Genomic DNA, 17,428 nt, shown 5'->3' with positions numbered 1-17,428 from the left:
GATCACCAGCTGATTACAAATGATTTAGATGAAATATTGCTCATACTTCGATTTTTGTACTATTGAATATCAATCATGTCAACTATTAAATAATGTGATCTGTTGAATTAAAATGTTGCTTTTTAGCTTAGTGGTAGCTCTTTAAGCTGGGGTCACACATTTACGATTTTTCTGCCGTCCTTGACAGGACCATTCCCGATTAAAAGTTATTAAAAGTCTGATCAATAGGCTGAGTTTCCTTGAATGTTACAGGACGCACCTAACTGTCGGGGTGCTTTGCCGAACTATCCGGACCCTTCCCGACCAGTAGGAATCTGTTACGAACTAAAACTACTGCGTTCAGACAATAATAGGACATTCAACTCAGACCAGATAATTAAGGATACTAATCCGACTTTTTCACTTTTCGTGTCGTATCGCTGTCTGATTTCAAACAGGAGCAATAATCGGCAATGTGTGAACCCCGCATTACGGTGGCGACCTCCCCTTAAATACCAATCTGCGATATGACCCTGTTTAGGGACGACATCAAAAGTTCAATGAAGGATAAAAAACTTAATTCAAATAGTTTTTTCACTGGCCCCCCTACCCCCCTATTAACTTAATTTGGGAAAAATTGATTGACCCATATGGATATATGTAAAAATCAATGTCGGATAACCAAATCTTGCAGCAGTTCAACCCCCCCCACCCCCAAACTATTTGATTTAAGTTTTTTATCTTACATTGATCTTTTGATGTCGTCCCTTATCTCTTGAATATAAATTATTATATCTTTACAATAAAAATAAAATCAAAATTTGCTCCCTTTTCTTTGTCTTGATTTAAGAAGTTTTTGTCTAATTTTTTTAAGTTTTGTAAAATTTCATGAAAGTTTGACAAAGTTATTCAAAATCTTTCACTTCGATATCTAAAGATTGACTGCTAAATAATTATTGATAAGTATACTATGGAAGAATAAGAATGGACAAAAGAAATCTAATTTTACTCTACATGTCAGGTATTTATATACATTGTATATAGAGTAAGAAGAATCTTCTTTTAAAGTTCCCTGATATTGCTTAAAGGTTTGAGGGAGTAATTGCTATTTTGTTAACTTCAACCTTAAGGGTGTATCTAAATGTTTATTGAACAAAAATAAGGGCTTTTAAGTGCCCAAGTGTTCTAAGTATTCTAACACTATATCATTGGCTCATTGCATAGGCGGATCCAGATAAAGGGACCCCCTTTTGTGAGAAAAATTAGGTTGATTATAAAAGAAATCACTGAAGCTTGACTGGAGCAGCCCCCCCCCCCTTTTTACCATAAGGTCTGGATCCGCCACCGCATTGGCCTGTCAACTATGACATGTGTGTGAGGCTTTAATACTACACAAGGCAGTGCCCTAAACTTCGATCATAATTGACTAGGATTTAGACTTAGCTTTCCAACGTAAGGTCATGGTTTCTTTCAATTTTAGCATCACATATAGACATATAGTGACAGCTGTGGGTGAAACAAACAATATTTTTTTCTCAGGGTCAAAAACAAATTATTTCTTTCGAAAACTGGAAACACTTTTTTTCCAAAAAAAACCCCTGAAAATCAAATGGTTGCTGCCTTAAGAATGTCAGTTATCTTTTTGTGAAATAATTTTTTTCTTCAACTTTTTAAATTTTCAAAACTCTCTTCTTTTTAAAAAACAAACATCAGTCATTTCTTATTCGTATCCATTTTCCTTATCTTTAGCTATATGCTTTTTATGTGAAAATGAACCATGCCTTGTATAAAGAGCTATTAATTTAAAAAAGGGGGGGATCTTCTGAATGTAAAATCAAAAGTCAGTAGACAGTTTTCCACTGATTCTGATAGCAATCTATTTATATTTATTTGTATCACTATTTTGCAATGCATACATAGTCCACAGCTGGTCATTTCTGGTCAGTCTTCTACAATATTGGGGTAATTACACAATTTCCTGCTGTGAAGACAAACAAGTGTGTTTGAATAAATGATGTATCAATTATCTGTTAATTGGTAAATGTTATGGCTATTTAGCTGAAGTGACCTAAAATATGGCATTTGTTAATAATATTATAGGACAAACCCTAAATTTCAGAAAATTTAAGATATTAAATTGCACAATTTATTGGTGTTAATTAATCCTTACATATGAAAAAGGTGAAAAATACAGATTTTAATATATATAACTTGGTTGAAATAATCAGCTTCTTGATTACATCACAAGTGTCTGAAGCTACATTTAATCAAGGAATTGTATATTTAAAAGGAATGGAAACGCGGCTCGAGATCAATCGGGATACCCGCAGCGCACCCGCAGAGCTATAAACCATGTCTGGCTCAGGCGGAAGTATGATGAATAATATAAAAAATCATGACGGAGTTCCATTTCCTGTCATATAAATCGGTCTTTTAATTCACGGGGTCATCTTGCTTGAGACGATATAAATGAGAGAGAAACCCGAAATCAAGAATAAACTTTTATTCCTAGCAAAAGGTAAGGCCTTAGGCATCATTTGTATACCTCATCAAACACGTTTGTAATATTGTATTGAGTAAATTCTCATTAGAATAGACCTCGGTCTTGAAAATTGAGGGAGTTTCATCCGGATTACAAAACAAAAAATACTGTGTTGTGATTTTTTTCTAAAAACTTGAAAACCACGAAGTGCAAAATAAAACAGTTGATATCATTATGAAGCTGAAACCTTATTCTATCGCTTACGCTCTTTTTGAAGTTTCTTGTAACTTTTAAGAATTTTCTGCGATTTTTCGAAATTTCAGTTTTGAGTTTCAATATTCTGTCAAAATATGTCTATCAATCTGGGAGTGCACTACGATTTCTTTATTATATTGGAAAGTAGAAAGAAAAAAGTGAGAAAATGAGATATCATTTTAAAGAAGGAATATTTTTCTACAGTTTGGTCTAAATTACGAATGCTAAATGTAATTGGTACACTATATATGATTTTATTTCGAAACATGTTGAAAATTTAAAGTTGTGCGTCAACAAATACATCGACACTTTGTATTTTGGTATAAGTTAAATAACTACTTGAAATAGATGCGACATTGACATATTATTTAAAAGCTTAGTCTTTTTTCTATCGCATAGTGTTGGTTTTATGAAAATGGTGATAAAAACGAATTAGCTATGATTTTTCAAAATCCCATGTTTATAGTTCACATTGACGCCATTTTGTTCAGCCAAGTTCGACACCGACGAAGTTGAAAATAACAGACAAGAAATATATACAAAGACTTGCGATTGGGATTGATTGTGCCTTTTTATATACATGTACGATGTTATTCATTTATTTTTTTGTAAATACTTTTTTTTATTCTAAATCGTTGTTTGGTAATGCAGTTTGCCATTATTAAGCGTTGCCGCAAATTACTATACGCAACAGCAAAACTGTTCCTTCCTTTTTTCCCGAAGAGCAGTAGTCTATAGGTCGCAAAAGTATTCTTTTGGTGTTAAAATACATAAAATGCGAATGTGGGAAAGTTTTAACTGTTTCTAATTAGAAAATTTATTGCATCTCTGCATAATTTAGCATTAATTAACAGGTGAGCTCGGCGTTATTAATTTTTAACATCTTCATCTTAAGTATGAAAGACACAAATTAGCTTATCATTAATACATGAAATATTATACCTGCAAATTGGAACATCCCGCATGCCATTGTTTGTTATAACACCTGTAATCTAAGTTCTTTTATACTTAGCAGACATAATTGTACATGGAAAACTAAATAAGATCACCAAAAAATGTACTAACTACAACAGCAACAAAACATGTAAAGAAGAATGTGAAGTTTGCGATATTGAAAGACATGAAGAAAAAATTATACTCGGAGATAAAACATTCAACCTCAAAAAGAACATTCATGGATGTCAACTGGTGAACCTTATTTATGGACTTCACTGTGAAAAATGTAACCACTATGTCTATGTTGGAGAAACAGAAAGATCACTCAACGAAAGAATAAAAGAGCATCTAGCAGATATCAGACATGATAGAGATACAGCTGTGGCAGAACATTTTAACCAAGAGGATCATTGTAAAGAGGACATCACAGTTCAGGTTCTGCAACAGATTTACGATAAATCCGCAAATTACAGGAGATATATTGAGGCACAATGGATGCAAAAATTAAATACAATTAGACCATTTGGAATTAACGTTAAAAAGGAATGACTTTAATTGATCAAAACTTATATAATTTAACTTTCATTCATACAAAAGTATTGTGACGTCATGTTATTATGACGTTAGAGTATTATGACGTCATGATGTTTCCAAGGACATTTATCTATAACATCTTTTCAATGTTTGAAAAAAGAAATGTCAGCCATGTAGTTTAGAGGAATAATAAATAACTGAAGAAGGCCAATGGCCGAAACGTCTGAACAATTGGTTTATTTATACAATTATAAAAGGTATGTTCCCTATTGGAATTTTGAAAACAAGGATTCTTTTATCTAGATAATATACTGCAGTTGTTTACTTTTTTCTTCCCTTCATAATGATTTATCAACTTCTTTCTTTATCAGTCATATTTCACAATTGAAAAGTCATTTAACTACATTTTTAAAATTTCCTTTATTTTGCATGAAAACTATTTAAAACTCGTAAAATGTCCGATATCATCTGATTGTGACATACCTTCGTGAAATATCAAGATAAAAAAAAAAAAAAAAAATAGAATAAAAAGTTTTTTTATAAGTAACTTAATTTGCATGTGGTTGTATTGTTATATTTTTTTCTTGGATTAATTTATTTTTGGTTTCATGATTTATCACCTACGTTCGTACTGCACAACGCAACTTGCACAATGTAAGTTCCATTACGTACTCTACAATAAAATAGGTATTTCGAATTATCTTCTAAAAAAAACAATTATGATTTATTTTACACCAAGCAAATTGAAAAAGAATGCCCCTCAGAAGGATTTTAGTTTATTATTTTTTATTACGGAAACATGTCTAAGAAGAAAATAAAATCATTGTCAAGTTAGATAACTAGTGTCAGATTAAATGACCACGTTCGATAACTTCTACCAGATAAGTAATGAGCCAGTTAGAGCGATGGGGTGTAATCAACACCCGGTCAAAGCAAGAGATGCATCATAATATTTTCTTTGAAGTCGGCCGCGTTTCCATTCCTTTTAAATATACAATTCCTTGATTTAATCATATATCAAGATATATATTTTTGATGTTTTAAAGGTCAGTCATCATGGTCATTAAGGTATCAAAAATTTATCAAATCATGGAATTTGATGGAAATATTATATTCAACATATAATACTTCCATGATCAAACCAAATTTTCTCTGTTTTTATCTTTCCATGGGATATAATTTTCCACTAGTAGTCATAGATGCTATTAATCCAATTATTGTGACTTTTGCACCCAATAAACATTCAATAGTTTGTATATACATTGTATTTGAAACAATTCAAGCTAAAAATTATATACATGTAAGTTGCACTTCTTATATAATTTTTAGCTTGAATTGTTTCAAATACAAATGTTGCACTTCTGTAAATTATTAAAAACAATGCAATTTCGCATAGGTACATGTATTACGGGTACATTTACAGCTCAAACTGTGCGCTCTTTTACTATGGAGTTTCCTAAATATTTAATTATATACTAAAATGGAAAGTTGTTGAGATGTACTACTATTTTATTCAAAGGTCAAAACAAAGGGCTGTGCAGCATATACTTTTAACATTTATGTACATGTAAAATTGAGAATGGAAATGGGGAATGTGTCAAAGAGACAACAACCCGACCAAATAAAAAACAACAGCAGAGGGTCACCAACAGGTCTTCAATGTAGCGAGAAATTCCCGCACCCGGAGGCGTCCTTCAGCTGGCCCCTAAACAAATATATACTAGTCCAGTGATAATGAACGCCATACTAATTTCCAAATTGTACACAAGAAACTAAAATTAAAATAATACAAGACTAACAAAGGCCAGAGGCTCCTGACTTGGGACAGGCGCAAAAATGCGGCGGGGTTAAACATGTTTGTGAGATCTCAACCCTCCCCCTATACCTCTAACCAATGTAGTAAAGTAAACGCATAACAATACGCACATTAAAATTCAGTTCAAGAGAAATCCGAGTCTGATGTCAGAAGATGTAACCAAAGAAAATAAACAAAATGACAAAAATACATAAATAACAACAGACTACTAGCAGTTAACTGACATGCCAGCTCCAGACTTCAATTAAACTGACTGAAAGATTATGATTTCATCATATGAACATCAGGCACAATCCTTCCCGTTAGGGGTTTAGTATCATACCATCATAACATATATGAGAAGAACATAACCCGTGTCATGCCAACAACTGTTTTAAAAAAAAAAAAAAAAAAAAAAAAAAAAAATGTGTTTAGTTCCGATGCAAAGACCTTATCAGTGACTCAATATTAACGCCAAAATATGCAATCTTTAATGACTTGACAACAGTATCGTAATTATATCCCTTCTTATGCAAGAACTAAGATTTTAAACTAATTTATACTTAATTCTGTAGTATCCCTACCCTACCCATCATATCTTAGAACCAGTACATACACAATACAAAATATCTATGAATAATATACCCCCCCAAAAGAGACAGTCTCTGAAAAAGCTGTATTTACAAAGTGCGACCTATAAAATGAATAAAACAATATTTCTAATGCTCCTGCTCTCTAAATTTAAACTAGACTATCACTGTATCAAAGTTTTGTCTCCTCCCCCATTACTTTGAAGTCTTTTAAGAGATATACATACAAAGAACTCTCGTGTTTTATATGTCTGGAAATAATGATTTGCAAAGAAATCTGTTCTGGAAATTCTTAACGACTACCAGTAAACATTGTGTGGAAATTACTCTACACCTTTGGAAAATTCATGGAATTTCTTGTGCACCAATAGACAAGAAGTTTGGAAATTTTTTGTGGAGGTTGGAAATTTGTCTGGAAATTTAGAAAAAATCGAGGAAAAAAAGTCTGGAATTCCAATGTCTTCCATAGGGGGGGGATGGATTATTTCTGGAATAGCCCATTATGCCTTTCATTTTAAACACTGGATTATTATTTCAGAATATACCTTTTTGACTGATTTAGGATTTGATTTATTCATTTATTGGCAGTTATCTGAAACCGACCACAGGCACAGGATAGGATTTCAAACTCCTGTGACAATACAGACAATATTTCATGGAGGGCAATATTTTATGTTACAGAGACAATATAAAATCATTGCATCATACATACTTATCCTTTTGTCTTTAAAGAGATTAATGATTTGCTCTCTTCACAAGTAATTCATGAATAATAAGGTTCACACAAATTATTTCAAAAATCAAAACACCGCCCGGAAATGAATCAAATATTCTAATTTTAAAACGATACCTCGAGGGCAACTTGTTTCCGGGAAATTTTATAAGGCGGAACTTTTTTTAGATTTTCAATTTTTGGACTGATTTTTTTATATTCATAGACTATAACGTCACCCAACTAAGTAAGAAGAAGAAGAAGATGATTTAAGTGTGATCAATAAGTTTACTTTCACTTTGGTACCTTTGGTTTACTGAAAATTACCCGCTTTCCAAGAACGAAAGTAAAAAGTTTAGTACGCATGCGTCATTATCAGAAGTTTGCGCAGTTGTTAGTACAGGAAGATTTTTTCTATTATTTATAAAGGTAATTTTTGAAATCACCGCTTAATTTCTAAAATCACACCTTACAACACATAAGTTTAAGAGTCATACATCAGTCTCCAACGCTCAAATTTTCTGATTAATTTTGGAAAATAAATGTTTTTACTTTTTTTTTGTACCAAAAAGTCTACTTTCGTTTTCTGCTAACAAGTAAAAATACCTTTCTTCTGAGTTTGATAAATAAAAATTATGCCAAAACATGATTTAAGAAAGGTGAAAATTTACTCAAATGCTTTTCAATATCATATTTGATAACCAAATAAAAGTTAATTTTTCTACTTTCACATTCATTTTTTTTTACTCTGAAAAAGGTGTCATATTCTCAGAACAATAGACCAGTGCGTGAACCGGTGACAAAATATTATCGCCCCTGTAAACAGTGGGCTCTTCTGACTAGAGGTAATCGGTAAAGAACAGCGGAAAATGGTGTACATTGTTTACGAGCTTGAAATGAGCTAACACAGACGAACTGAGACGTGTCAACGTAATGTGAATATGATAATGCACCAGGTAAATTATTAATTGTTAAGTTTGTCACATCATCGTATCTTCATATGATAGGTAAATAAGTGAATTTTCGATTTTAAGTGTCGTCAGGGTTCAAACCTGGAATCATGCCAACCTTTCATTATTTTTAGCTCACCTGGCCCGAAGGGCCAAGTGAGCTTTTCTCATCACTTGGCGTCCGGCGTCCGTCGTCGTCCGTCGTCGTCCGTCGTCCTGCGTCCGTCGTCGTTAACTTTTACAAAAATCTTCTCCTCTGAAACTGCTGGGCCAAATTTAACCAAACATGGCCAAAATCATTATTAGGGTATCTAGTTTAAAAATTGTGTCCGGTGACCCGCCCAACCAACCAAGATGGCCGCCATGGCTAAAAATAGAACATAGGGTTAAAATGCAGTTTTTGGCTTATAACTCAAAAACCAAAGCATTTAGAGCAAATCTGACATGGGGTAAAATTGTTTATCAGGTCAAGATTTATCTGCCCTGAAATTGTCAGATGAATCGGACAACCCGTTGTTGGGTTGCTGCCCCTGAATTGGTAATTTTGAGAAAATTTTGATGTTTTTGGTTATTATCTTGAATATTATTATAGATAGAGATAAACTGTAAACAGCAAAAATGTTCAGCAAAGTAAGATCTACAAATAAGTCAACATGACCAAAATGGTCTGTTGACCCCTTTAGAAGTTATTGCCCTTTATAGTCAATTTTTAACCATTTTTCGTAAATCTTAATTATCTTTTACAAAAATCTTCTCCTCTGAAACTACTGGACCAAATTAAACCAAACTTGGCCACAATCATCATTCGGGTATCTAGTTTAAAAATTGTGTCCGGTGATCCGGCCAACCAACCAAGATGGCCGCCATGGCTAAAAATAGAACATAGGGGTAAAATGCAGTTTTTGGCTTATCACTCAAAAACCGAAGCATTTAGAGCAAATCTGACTGTAGTAAAATTGTTTATCAGGTCAAGATCTATCTGCCCTGAAATTGTCAGATGAATCGGACAACCCGTTGTTGGGTTGCTGCCCCTGAATTGGTAATTTTGAGAAAATTTTGATGTTTTTGGTTATTATCTTGAATATTATTATAGATAGAGATAAACTGTAAACAGCAAAAATGTTCAGCAAAGTAAGATCTACAAATAAGTCAACATGACCAAAATGGTCTGTTGACCCCTTTAGAAGTTATTGCCCTTTATAGTCAATTTTTAACCATTTTTCGTAAATCTTAATTATCTTTTACAAAAATCTTCTCCTCTGAAACTACTGGACCAAATTAAACCAAACTTGGCCACAATCATCATTCGGGTATCTAGTTTAAAAATTGTGTCCGGTGATCCGGCCAACCAACCAAGATGGCCGCCATGGCTAAAAATAGAACATAGGGGTAAAATGCAGTTTTTGGCTTATCACTCAAAAACCGAAGCATTTAGAGCAAATCTGACTGTAGTAAAATTGTTTATCAGGTCAAGATCTATCTGCCCTGAAATTTTGAGATGAATGGGACAACTTTTTGATAGGTTGCTGCCCCTGAATTGGTAATTTTAAGGAAATTTTGCTGTTTTTGGTTATTATCTTGAATATTATTATAGATAGAGATAAACTGTAAACAGCAAAAATGTTCAGCTAAGTAAGATCTACAAATAAGTCATCATGACCAAAATGGTCTGTTGACCCCTTTATGAGTTATTGCCCTTTAAAGTCAATTTTTAACCATTTTTCGTAAATCTTAGTTATCTTTTACAAAAATCCTCTCCTCTGAAACTACTGGATTAAATTAAACCAAACTTGGCCACAATCATCATTGGGGTATCTAGTTTAAAAATTGTGTCCGGTGATCCAGCCAACCAACCAAGATGCCCGCCATGGCTAAAAATAGAAGATAGGGGTAAAATGCAGTTTTTGGCTTATCACTCAAAAACCAAAGCATTTAGAGCAAATCTGACATGTGGTAAAATTGTTTATCAGGTCAAGATCTATCTGCAACAACAAAAGAAAGAGAGTTTTTCACGACCTCAGCTGGCTATACAACCCTTGCACTGGTGGCAAAGTGGGGGGGGTTACGCAACAACAAAACTACTTCACAACTTTCTCATTACTTTGCATTTCTTGTTAGATAAATTTTACAAAAATTCTCCCCTGAAACAACTGTCGAATTTAAACAAACTTGGTTTAAATCACCACTAGGATATCCAGGGACCACTGTGTATGATGACCCTGCCTGCCAACATGGCTGATATAAAACATAGGTTTCAAATGCACTTTTTAGTATTATATCTCTGAAACTAAACGACAGTACAACAGTTGCATTTATCATGCAACAATTGTAAATAAAAATATCAGGTGAGCGACACAGGGTCCTTGGACCCTCTAGTTTTTTAATACTAACCTATAGTCGGAACATCTTGATTTTCTCCCAATTTGTAAAGTTAATTATGCTGCTTGACATATATTTTTTTTGGGAAAAAAAATTGATATGCAGTCAAATGTGGCAGTTTTTGATATTTGTTGCTATGTGAAATAAAGGGAAGTAAATTAAAGTAAAAGAAGGCGCGCTTTTTCAAATAGTAAACAATTTAATTCAGATGCATAGTATTTTGTCAAATGATAAAGAATATCGTAGAAACTTGCTAGAAATTCATCTAATTTATAAAAGATATACAACATGACATACTGAAATCTGAAAAGGGGTAAAACCACCATACCTTGAACAAATTCAGTTAAAAAAAAGGGGGGTGGTAAAATGCTACGAAATTTAGATTTTATTTATTTTTTGTCGACAGCCAAAAGATGATTTGACATGTAACTAACTACTTTTTCAATTTCATTGTAAAGTAAAATTGGCTTTTTTTGGGGTCTCTGTTTATTGTGGTCTGATGTTTTCAGGTTCTCTTTGGATTGCCAAATAATATTATAATCATCTAATTGAATGTTCAAATTATTTTGCAGCGATGGTGTGTATGGAAGGAAGACTGTCATAAAACCCAACAGTACCGGATGGCCCTTTAAATAATTGCTTAACATCAATAGCGATGTAAGATTCAAGTGTTTGATTTAGCACAAGTTTAGCCAGGTTTTCCATGTAATTGTGGCAGAAAAACCACTAGACAGTGTCATGCATTGAAAGGATATCAAACGGATATTTTATGGAATGATTCTCGTACATATAAAATCATATGCATAGGAATGTGGAGCTAGTGTCTTTCATGCAGCAATTTTTAATTTCCAATATAAACTCTGAAAAGACAAGAGCATAGAAATGTATACCAATGAGAAACATTCTTTGTGAATAAAATCATTCCAAAACTTAAATGTGTCATTAGTGTTGCATTATTTATCAGTAGAGATAATCAGATTCCAGTAAGATTGTCCAACTGATGGTTTTTGTTTGTAATCGTTTTTGTAAATCTTAGTTGTTTTGACAATCCGGGCTGTGCATGTTGCCCGGCTGACCCTTTCAGTGTGAGACAATATTTTGTTTATGATAAACAAAATCACTGATTCAAGACTGGAGCGGACCCCTTTTAGGCAGTTAGTGCGAATCCTTTAGGTTTAAACCATTACATGCAATACGGGGGGAGGGGGAAGATTTTTTTTTACCGAGTCAAACATTTTTCCTAATTATAATACATTGAGATTTAATATATACTTTGCTATATGTAGTGTGTATATTAAAGTATTGCCAACAAAATTCATCAAATTTGGGATCATAATATTGTTTAAGAAAAACCCTTACCCCCTGTACATCATAAAAGTTCATAATCTTCTGTAGCACACGTGCATGGTTAATTCGGATCACATATTTTCTATTCCGATGTTATAAGAATTCGAAGGTTCATATCATTTACAATATCATTCAAAAAATTTCTGGGATTTTTTTTTACTATCAACGTTGAACCTCGAGGTTACATTGTAGTAAAAAAAAAATCCAATAAAAACGTTGAATGTAAATGATATGCACCTTTAAATCTTATATTGTAGGACTCATGTTGTTCAAACATAATGTGTTGATCAATTATGTTATGATGATTTTGATAAACTTCACATTAGGTAATCTTTCACGTATATTGATTACATTATATCGAGTTGTCCCAACGATATACTTGTCGGTGTGCTCGATCATACGAATTTACCAACATTCATATAGACAAAATGACACAACTTTGAAAAATTCTTGTGACGAAACTACATTTCGGAACACGTTAAAAATTGGATACCCAGAAAGCTACATTATTAAGGTTTGATATATATTTAAAAAAAAAAAAAAGAAAAATATGCAGTCAAATGTGGCAGTTTTTTACACACCCCTATGTTGAACAATAGGTTGTTCAATTAACAGCATGTTTGGCAATTAAAAAATCATATATTAACACATTTAGCTTTAACATATACTTTATTTATAGTGGTTGTATACAAGTTATATAATGGTTTTGTGTTTTAAGAGATATTCATCCCTATGTATATCGGGTTTTATGCGTAAATTGTCTCTCCTGTTCTTAGACCTTTTCTATCTCTTTCATAAGAAGAGTGACTTTTCTATTGTTCTAGTGTCACTGGAAATCCCACTGAGACCATACCCATCTGAATTAAAAAGGAATTTTAGACACTTTTGCTTTTCTGAATTATAAACTTCAGTACAATGTGCGAAAAAAAGTGTTATCTTGTTCACTTAATTTTCCCTGCAACTCAGTCAAGCATATTAATGCAATAGACAAATAGAATCGGTCTCACTAATTAGCGACAAGAAGAATTTAAGTGACAAGAAGTGTCAAGAAGCAACAAGCAGCATCAAGAAGCAACAAGAATCAACAAGAAGAATTATTTTAGCAACAAGAAGGGACAAGAAAACATTTTTTTGAAATAAAATTCAGAGGCGGATTTAGGGGGGGGGGGGGGGGGGGGGGGGGGGCGGGCCCCCCCTTTTTGGGAAAAAAATTGGTTGCTTATATAGGGAATCACTGAAGTGTGACTGGAGCAGGCCCCCTCTTATGTCAGTCAGTGGGCCCCCACTTATGAAAATTCCTGGATCCGCCACTGAAATTACTTAATAAATATTAAAAGAATATGCAAATGAAAACAATTTAGCGACAAGAAAGTTAATATTGATAGAAAAAAATTGAAACATTTATTTACATGATATACACACATGTCTGGAGTATATACAAAATTTAGTCCTGGTATTGATGATGAGTTTATATACATTATCTTATACATATTTTTCATAATTTATAAAAAAAAAAAAAGAAAAAAAAAGAAGCTCTATCTCTTTCTTCCTCAGAAATGTTTGATTTCTTCATCTATCCGGCAATATAATATAAAAAAATATCTACTCTAATATTAAAAAAACATACATTAAATACAAATTTCTTTATCTATATCTTATTAAAAAAAAGTTTTCTTGTCCCTAAATAGTCTTCTTGTCGCTAAATTTATTCTTCTTGTCGCTTCTTGACACTTCTTGTCGCTAATTAGTGAGATCCAATAGAATAACTAATCCAAGAATTCAAATAGGTAAAAAAATTCAATGAGTGACAGAACAACACATTAATTGATGAATCGTATGAGTTAATTATCAGTGTTGTTAGTTCACATTTTTCGATATTGGAATTCTTTGATTAGTTAATCGTTTTATTAAATTGGCAATTATGGTATTTTTTATGAAATTAAAAGTAGAAAATGTAAGGATCTATATCTTTTTCTTCACATTTACAATTTATTTTAATCTAACATTTTTTACATCTTGACAATGCCTATTGTTGCATGACATCAGAGGAGTGAAATAACCATGTTTATCATTTTATTTCACATGTGTGAAATTATCGGTTTTTATTTCACAGGGAAATCAATGTAATTCAAAATCCAACCAATGCAATCCCAAATAGACAATATTTATTTGCACCAACACATTTACATTAAATGGTTATGGCATACAGTATTGAGACAATAAACTGTGCATAGAGTTTGGGTACAGAATGATAAAATTTCAGTTTTAGATATTTTTATTGCTTTAAGGTGGTACCCAACACTTGCACACAAATTAATTTGGCTCGTTTAATTTTCATAAAATTTTGCCGAAGTATTTACTTTGACCCTTTAACAAAAATATCAAAATTTCTAAAATTTTGAACCAACCGTTTTCTCAGAAAAATTACACTGGTTATATAGCAGGTTGGCGAACACCAATTTTGATCATCGGGAAGCTTAATATTCCTTTTACAACACAATGTAATTAAAATGTTTAGCTGACTTTACAGAGTTATCTCCCTGTAGTGTTTACGTACAACCTTAAAACAAAATATATACCTTTCTATAGTAAAATTCAGGAAAATATTTTGTCATGTGAATATACTGTCAAGTTACTTTGAATTGATTATAATTACCAATTCAAATTGATGCACATACATAACTTAGGACCATTTTAAATACAACCTATAAATATTCTGAGCCCTGTTTTCAAATTTTTCTACATAAAGGTCCAGTTAGGTTCCAGAATTAAACTTAGTTTTTTTTTTAATCCAAATTTAAATTCCAGGGTTGTTTTTTATATGAAAAATCTGAATATGTATTATTATTTAGAATTTTGGGGATTATTGCCCTATTAAACTGGTAAGGAACAAGGGACCAAAAACATTTTTTTTTAAAATACTTTGTATAACCAGATAACAATGTATAGATAGCTTATTTCTTGACCAATTGAAAATTGGTTTAATACAAAATCATTAAGTCAATGGTTCTTTTGTTTAATATGCTAAATCTTATCAAGTATTAAGATTTTGCTATTTTAATATGCTGTGCATTTTGATTTTAGAATGTTTTTGAACTATGAATCTACATACAATTTCTATTAATTGTGTAATACAGCTCATACTTAGGATTGTGAAAAAAAAATATTTGACATAACATATGTTTCTAACACAGAATGACTGCTATAGATTTGAAGTAGGACATTTACCTAATACTCAAGATCTAAATACTTGGTTAGATTTCAGTTTATCAAAGAACTACAACATTTTGCACAAGAATTCAACAATTGATGAAATCAAACATAAGGATTAATTTTGGAACCTTTGGACCTCAAAGTGTACCAATAGGATAATAAGGCCCAAAATCCATAATCTGAATACACAGATAGCATACCCCATAAATTCAGCTTTTGTTAAAATTTATCAAAGTTTAAATTCCCTGTTAGTCATGTTAGTGTTTGGATCAACTTGTAAACTGGACCAGTATTCGGATAATAGGTAAAAACATCTTTGAGCAGTTTTAATGAAACTTTGGAAAGTTGTTTATATCTAATGATGTAAGCTCTTTAGATTTTTATAAATTTACGAATTTATTTTTCTTAGTTATTGGAATCTATTCTTAAAAAAAGGGATTTTCAAGTTTTTGCACAATTATTTAAAGTTGCTTGAACATTTGCCATGTAACTTTTGTGGCTGGTTTATATCTACAAAAAACATACATTTAGTTTTTAGTCCCTACCTATGAAGTAGAAAGGGAATTTAGGTTTACTGTCTGCCTGCCTGCCTGTCTTTCGGTCTGCTGGTCTGTCCGTCCATCCAACCATTCGTCCGGCAAATCAGTTTTCCACACTTTTTCTTCATGCTTGAAGGTATTGATTTGATATTTGATAGACTGTTTTATCATGAAAAGTTACAGAACAAATTTGAATTTTATTTGAATTTTGTTCTTGTCTGATGATTAAGAACAAGTGCAGAGTTATGGTCCATATCTAATGTTAGAGTACTGTGTTCAACCATATTTCTGTACAAAGGTAAGATAACTCATTTTTAAAAGTTTTTAAAAGACATTCTTTGGTAAATTGTTTGAAGAATTTTGTGGCAGGTTTGTTTGTTATTTTGTATAAACTATAATTTTCTGAATTTCTGAAAACTGAATAGTTTTATCATGACAAGTTACAGATCATGATCAAATTTGTGTTTCTGTCTGATAATTTTGTGCTAAGTTATGGTCATTGGACATGAAAAATTCACTCATGTAATCAGTTTTCCACACTGTTTTTAGTCATGCTTGAAGATATTGACTTTATATTTTCTTTTTGTTTACACCATGACAAGATATAGAACAAGTTATGGTTTTGTTCCAGTATAATAAAATTTTACCCCGTAGGGTACTATGTATTGCCATATATAATACTCTCAGAATGCTTGTTAACTTCTAATCTGACTTTGGCATTTTTATCATTATTTTTTTTTTACTGCATTTCAGATCAGTGAGCAGGCAAAGAGATTTACCAGTTCATGCTCACTGAAATAATGAGTAGTGAATCTGATGAAGGGGAGATTCAGACAAATCGAAATGACAGCTCTGGAAGTGATGAAAATGATGGCACTCCTGATCAATGGAGTGTACCTTCTATGTCTCAATCAATGCTGAACAAGTTTTCAAAGTTTCCAGATCATTCTACTAAATCTAAGCAGTTAAATAGTTCAAAAGTAAACACAGAATTTGTAAGCTCGTTAAGTAGAGTACACTCTATTCCACCCCCTGTACCCCCCAAAACTTTCAAACAGAAAAGAGATTCTTTTGAAAATCCAATGGAAATAGAAGAAAAAAGTAACCCAGAGGAAAATGATCAGAACCAGCCATTTGAAGAGGGAAACAGTAATGATAAAAAGATGTCTGTAAAAGACAGGGCCAGAATGTTAGACCAGCAACAGGAATCAGACAGATCCCAATCAATGGAACATCCACCAGGTCCTAATCCATTTGAAGCACTCAAAAGACCAGCAGAATGTTCTCTTGACATAGAAGATCCATCTACAAAGCGGCCAGGTATAGTTACAGAATCAAATGTTGACACTGGTCAGGTTGAAACCAAATCTGACATGGAAAAACCAATGCAAGAAGCTAAGATTCAAAGTCAAAGCCATAGTGATGGCACAGATCTAAGCACTAATGAACCATCAAACTTGCCAACAGGTTCAGAACCAGTTAGTACTGGTATGTCTTACCTTGAACAGGGTGGATCATCACCAAGGCAACATCAGGGACATACTGGACCAGATAGGCCATCACCATGGCAACACCAAGGACATCCTGAACCAGATAGGTCATCTCCATGGCCACATCAACACCATGCTAATGCACAGTACCCTGGACCTAGATCAGCTCATGGATGGTAATTAGTTTTCTAAAGAAAACATTTTTTGCAGTATTTTCTGGATATCTT

The 17,428-nt window shown here is 32.6% G+C and overlaps 2 protein-coding genes across 5 annotated transcripts in view; one reads left to right on the top strand and one right to left on the bottom strand.

The window, feature by feature from the left end:
- Positions 1–7,644, bottom strand: part of LOC143071527 (mitotic checkpoint protein BUB3-like) — a 30,224-nt gene extending 22,580 nt beyond the window's left edge. For 2 of the 4 annotated variants that reach the window (XM_076245890.1, XM_076245893.1), the window contains exon 1: positions 7,284–7,400. The gene's annotated coding sequence lies outside the window, so the exon portion shown is untranslated. Of the gene's footprint in view, positions 1–7,283; positions 7,401–7,589 lie in introns of those variants that run through there. The other 2 variants (XM_076245891.1, XM_076245892.1) reach the window with 2 other exon arrangements.
- Positions 7,631–17,428, top strand: part of LOC143070915 (uncharacterized) — an 80,958-nt gene continuing 71,160 nt past the window's right edge. Inside the window, exons 1-2 of the mRNA XM_076245012.1 lie at positions 7,631–7,712; positions 16,465–17,377. Of these exons, the coding sequence (XP_076101127.1) occupies positions 16,497–17,377 (881 nt within the window). The 5' untranslated portion in view covers positions 7,631–7,712; positions 16,465–16,496. The remainder of the gene's footprint in view (positions 7,713–16,464; positions 17,378–17,428) is intronic.

The sequence above is a fragment of the Mytilus galloprovincialis genome, chromosome 4, assembly GCF_965363235.1.
Source record: "Mytilus galloprovincialis chromosome 4, xbMytGall1.hap1.1, whole genome shotgun sequence".
NCBI classification, from domain to species: Eukaryota; Metazoa; Mollusca; class Bivalvia; order Mytilida; family Mytilidae; genus Mytilus; species Mytilus galloprovincialis.
This window is presented reverse-complemented; position numbering and strand designations above follow the sequence as displayed.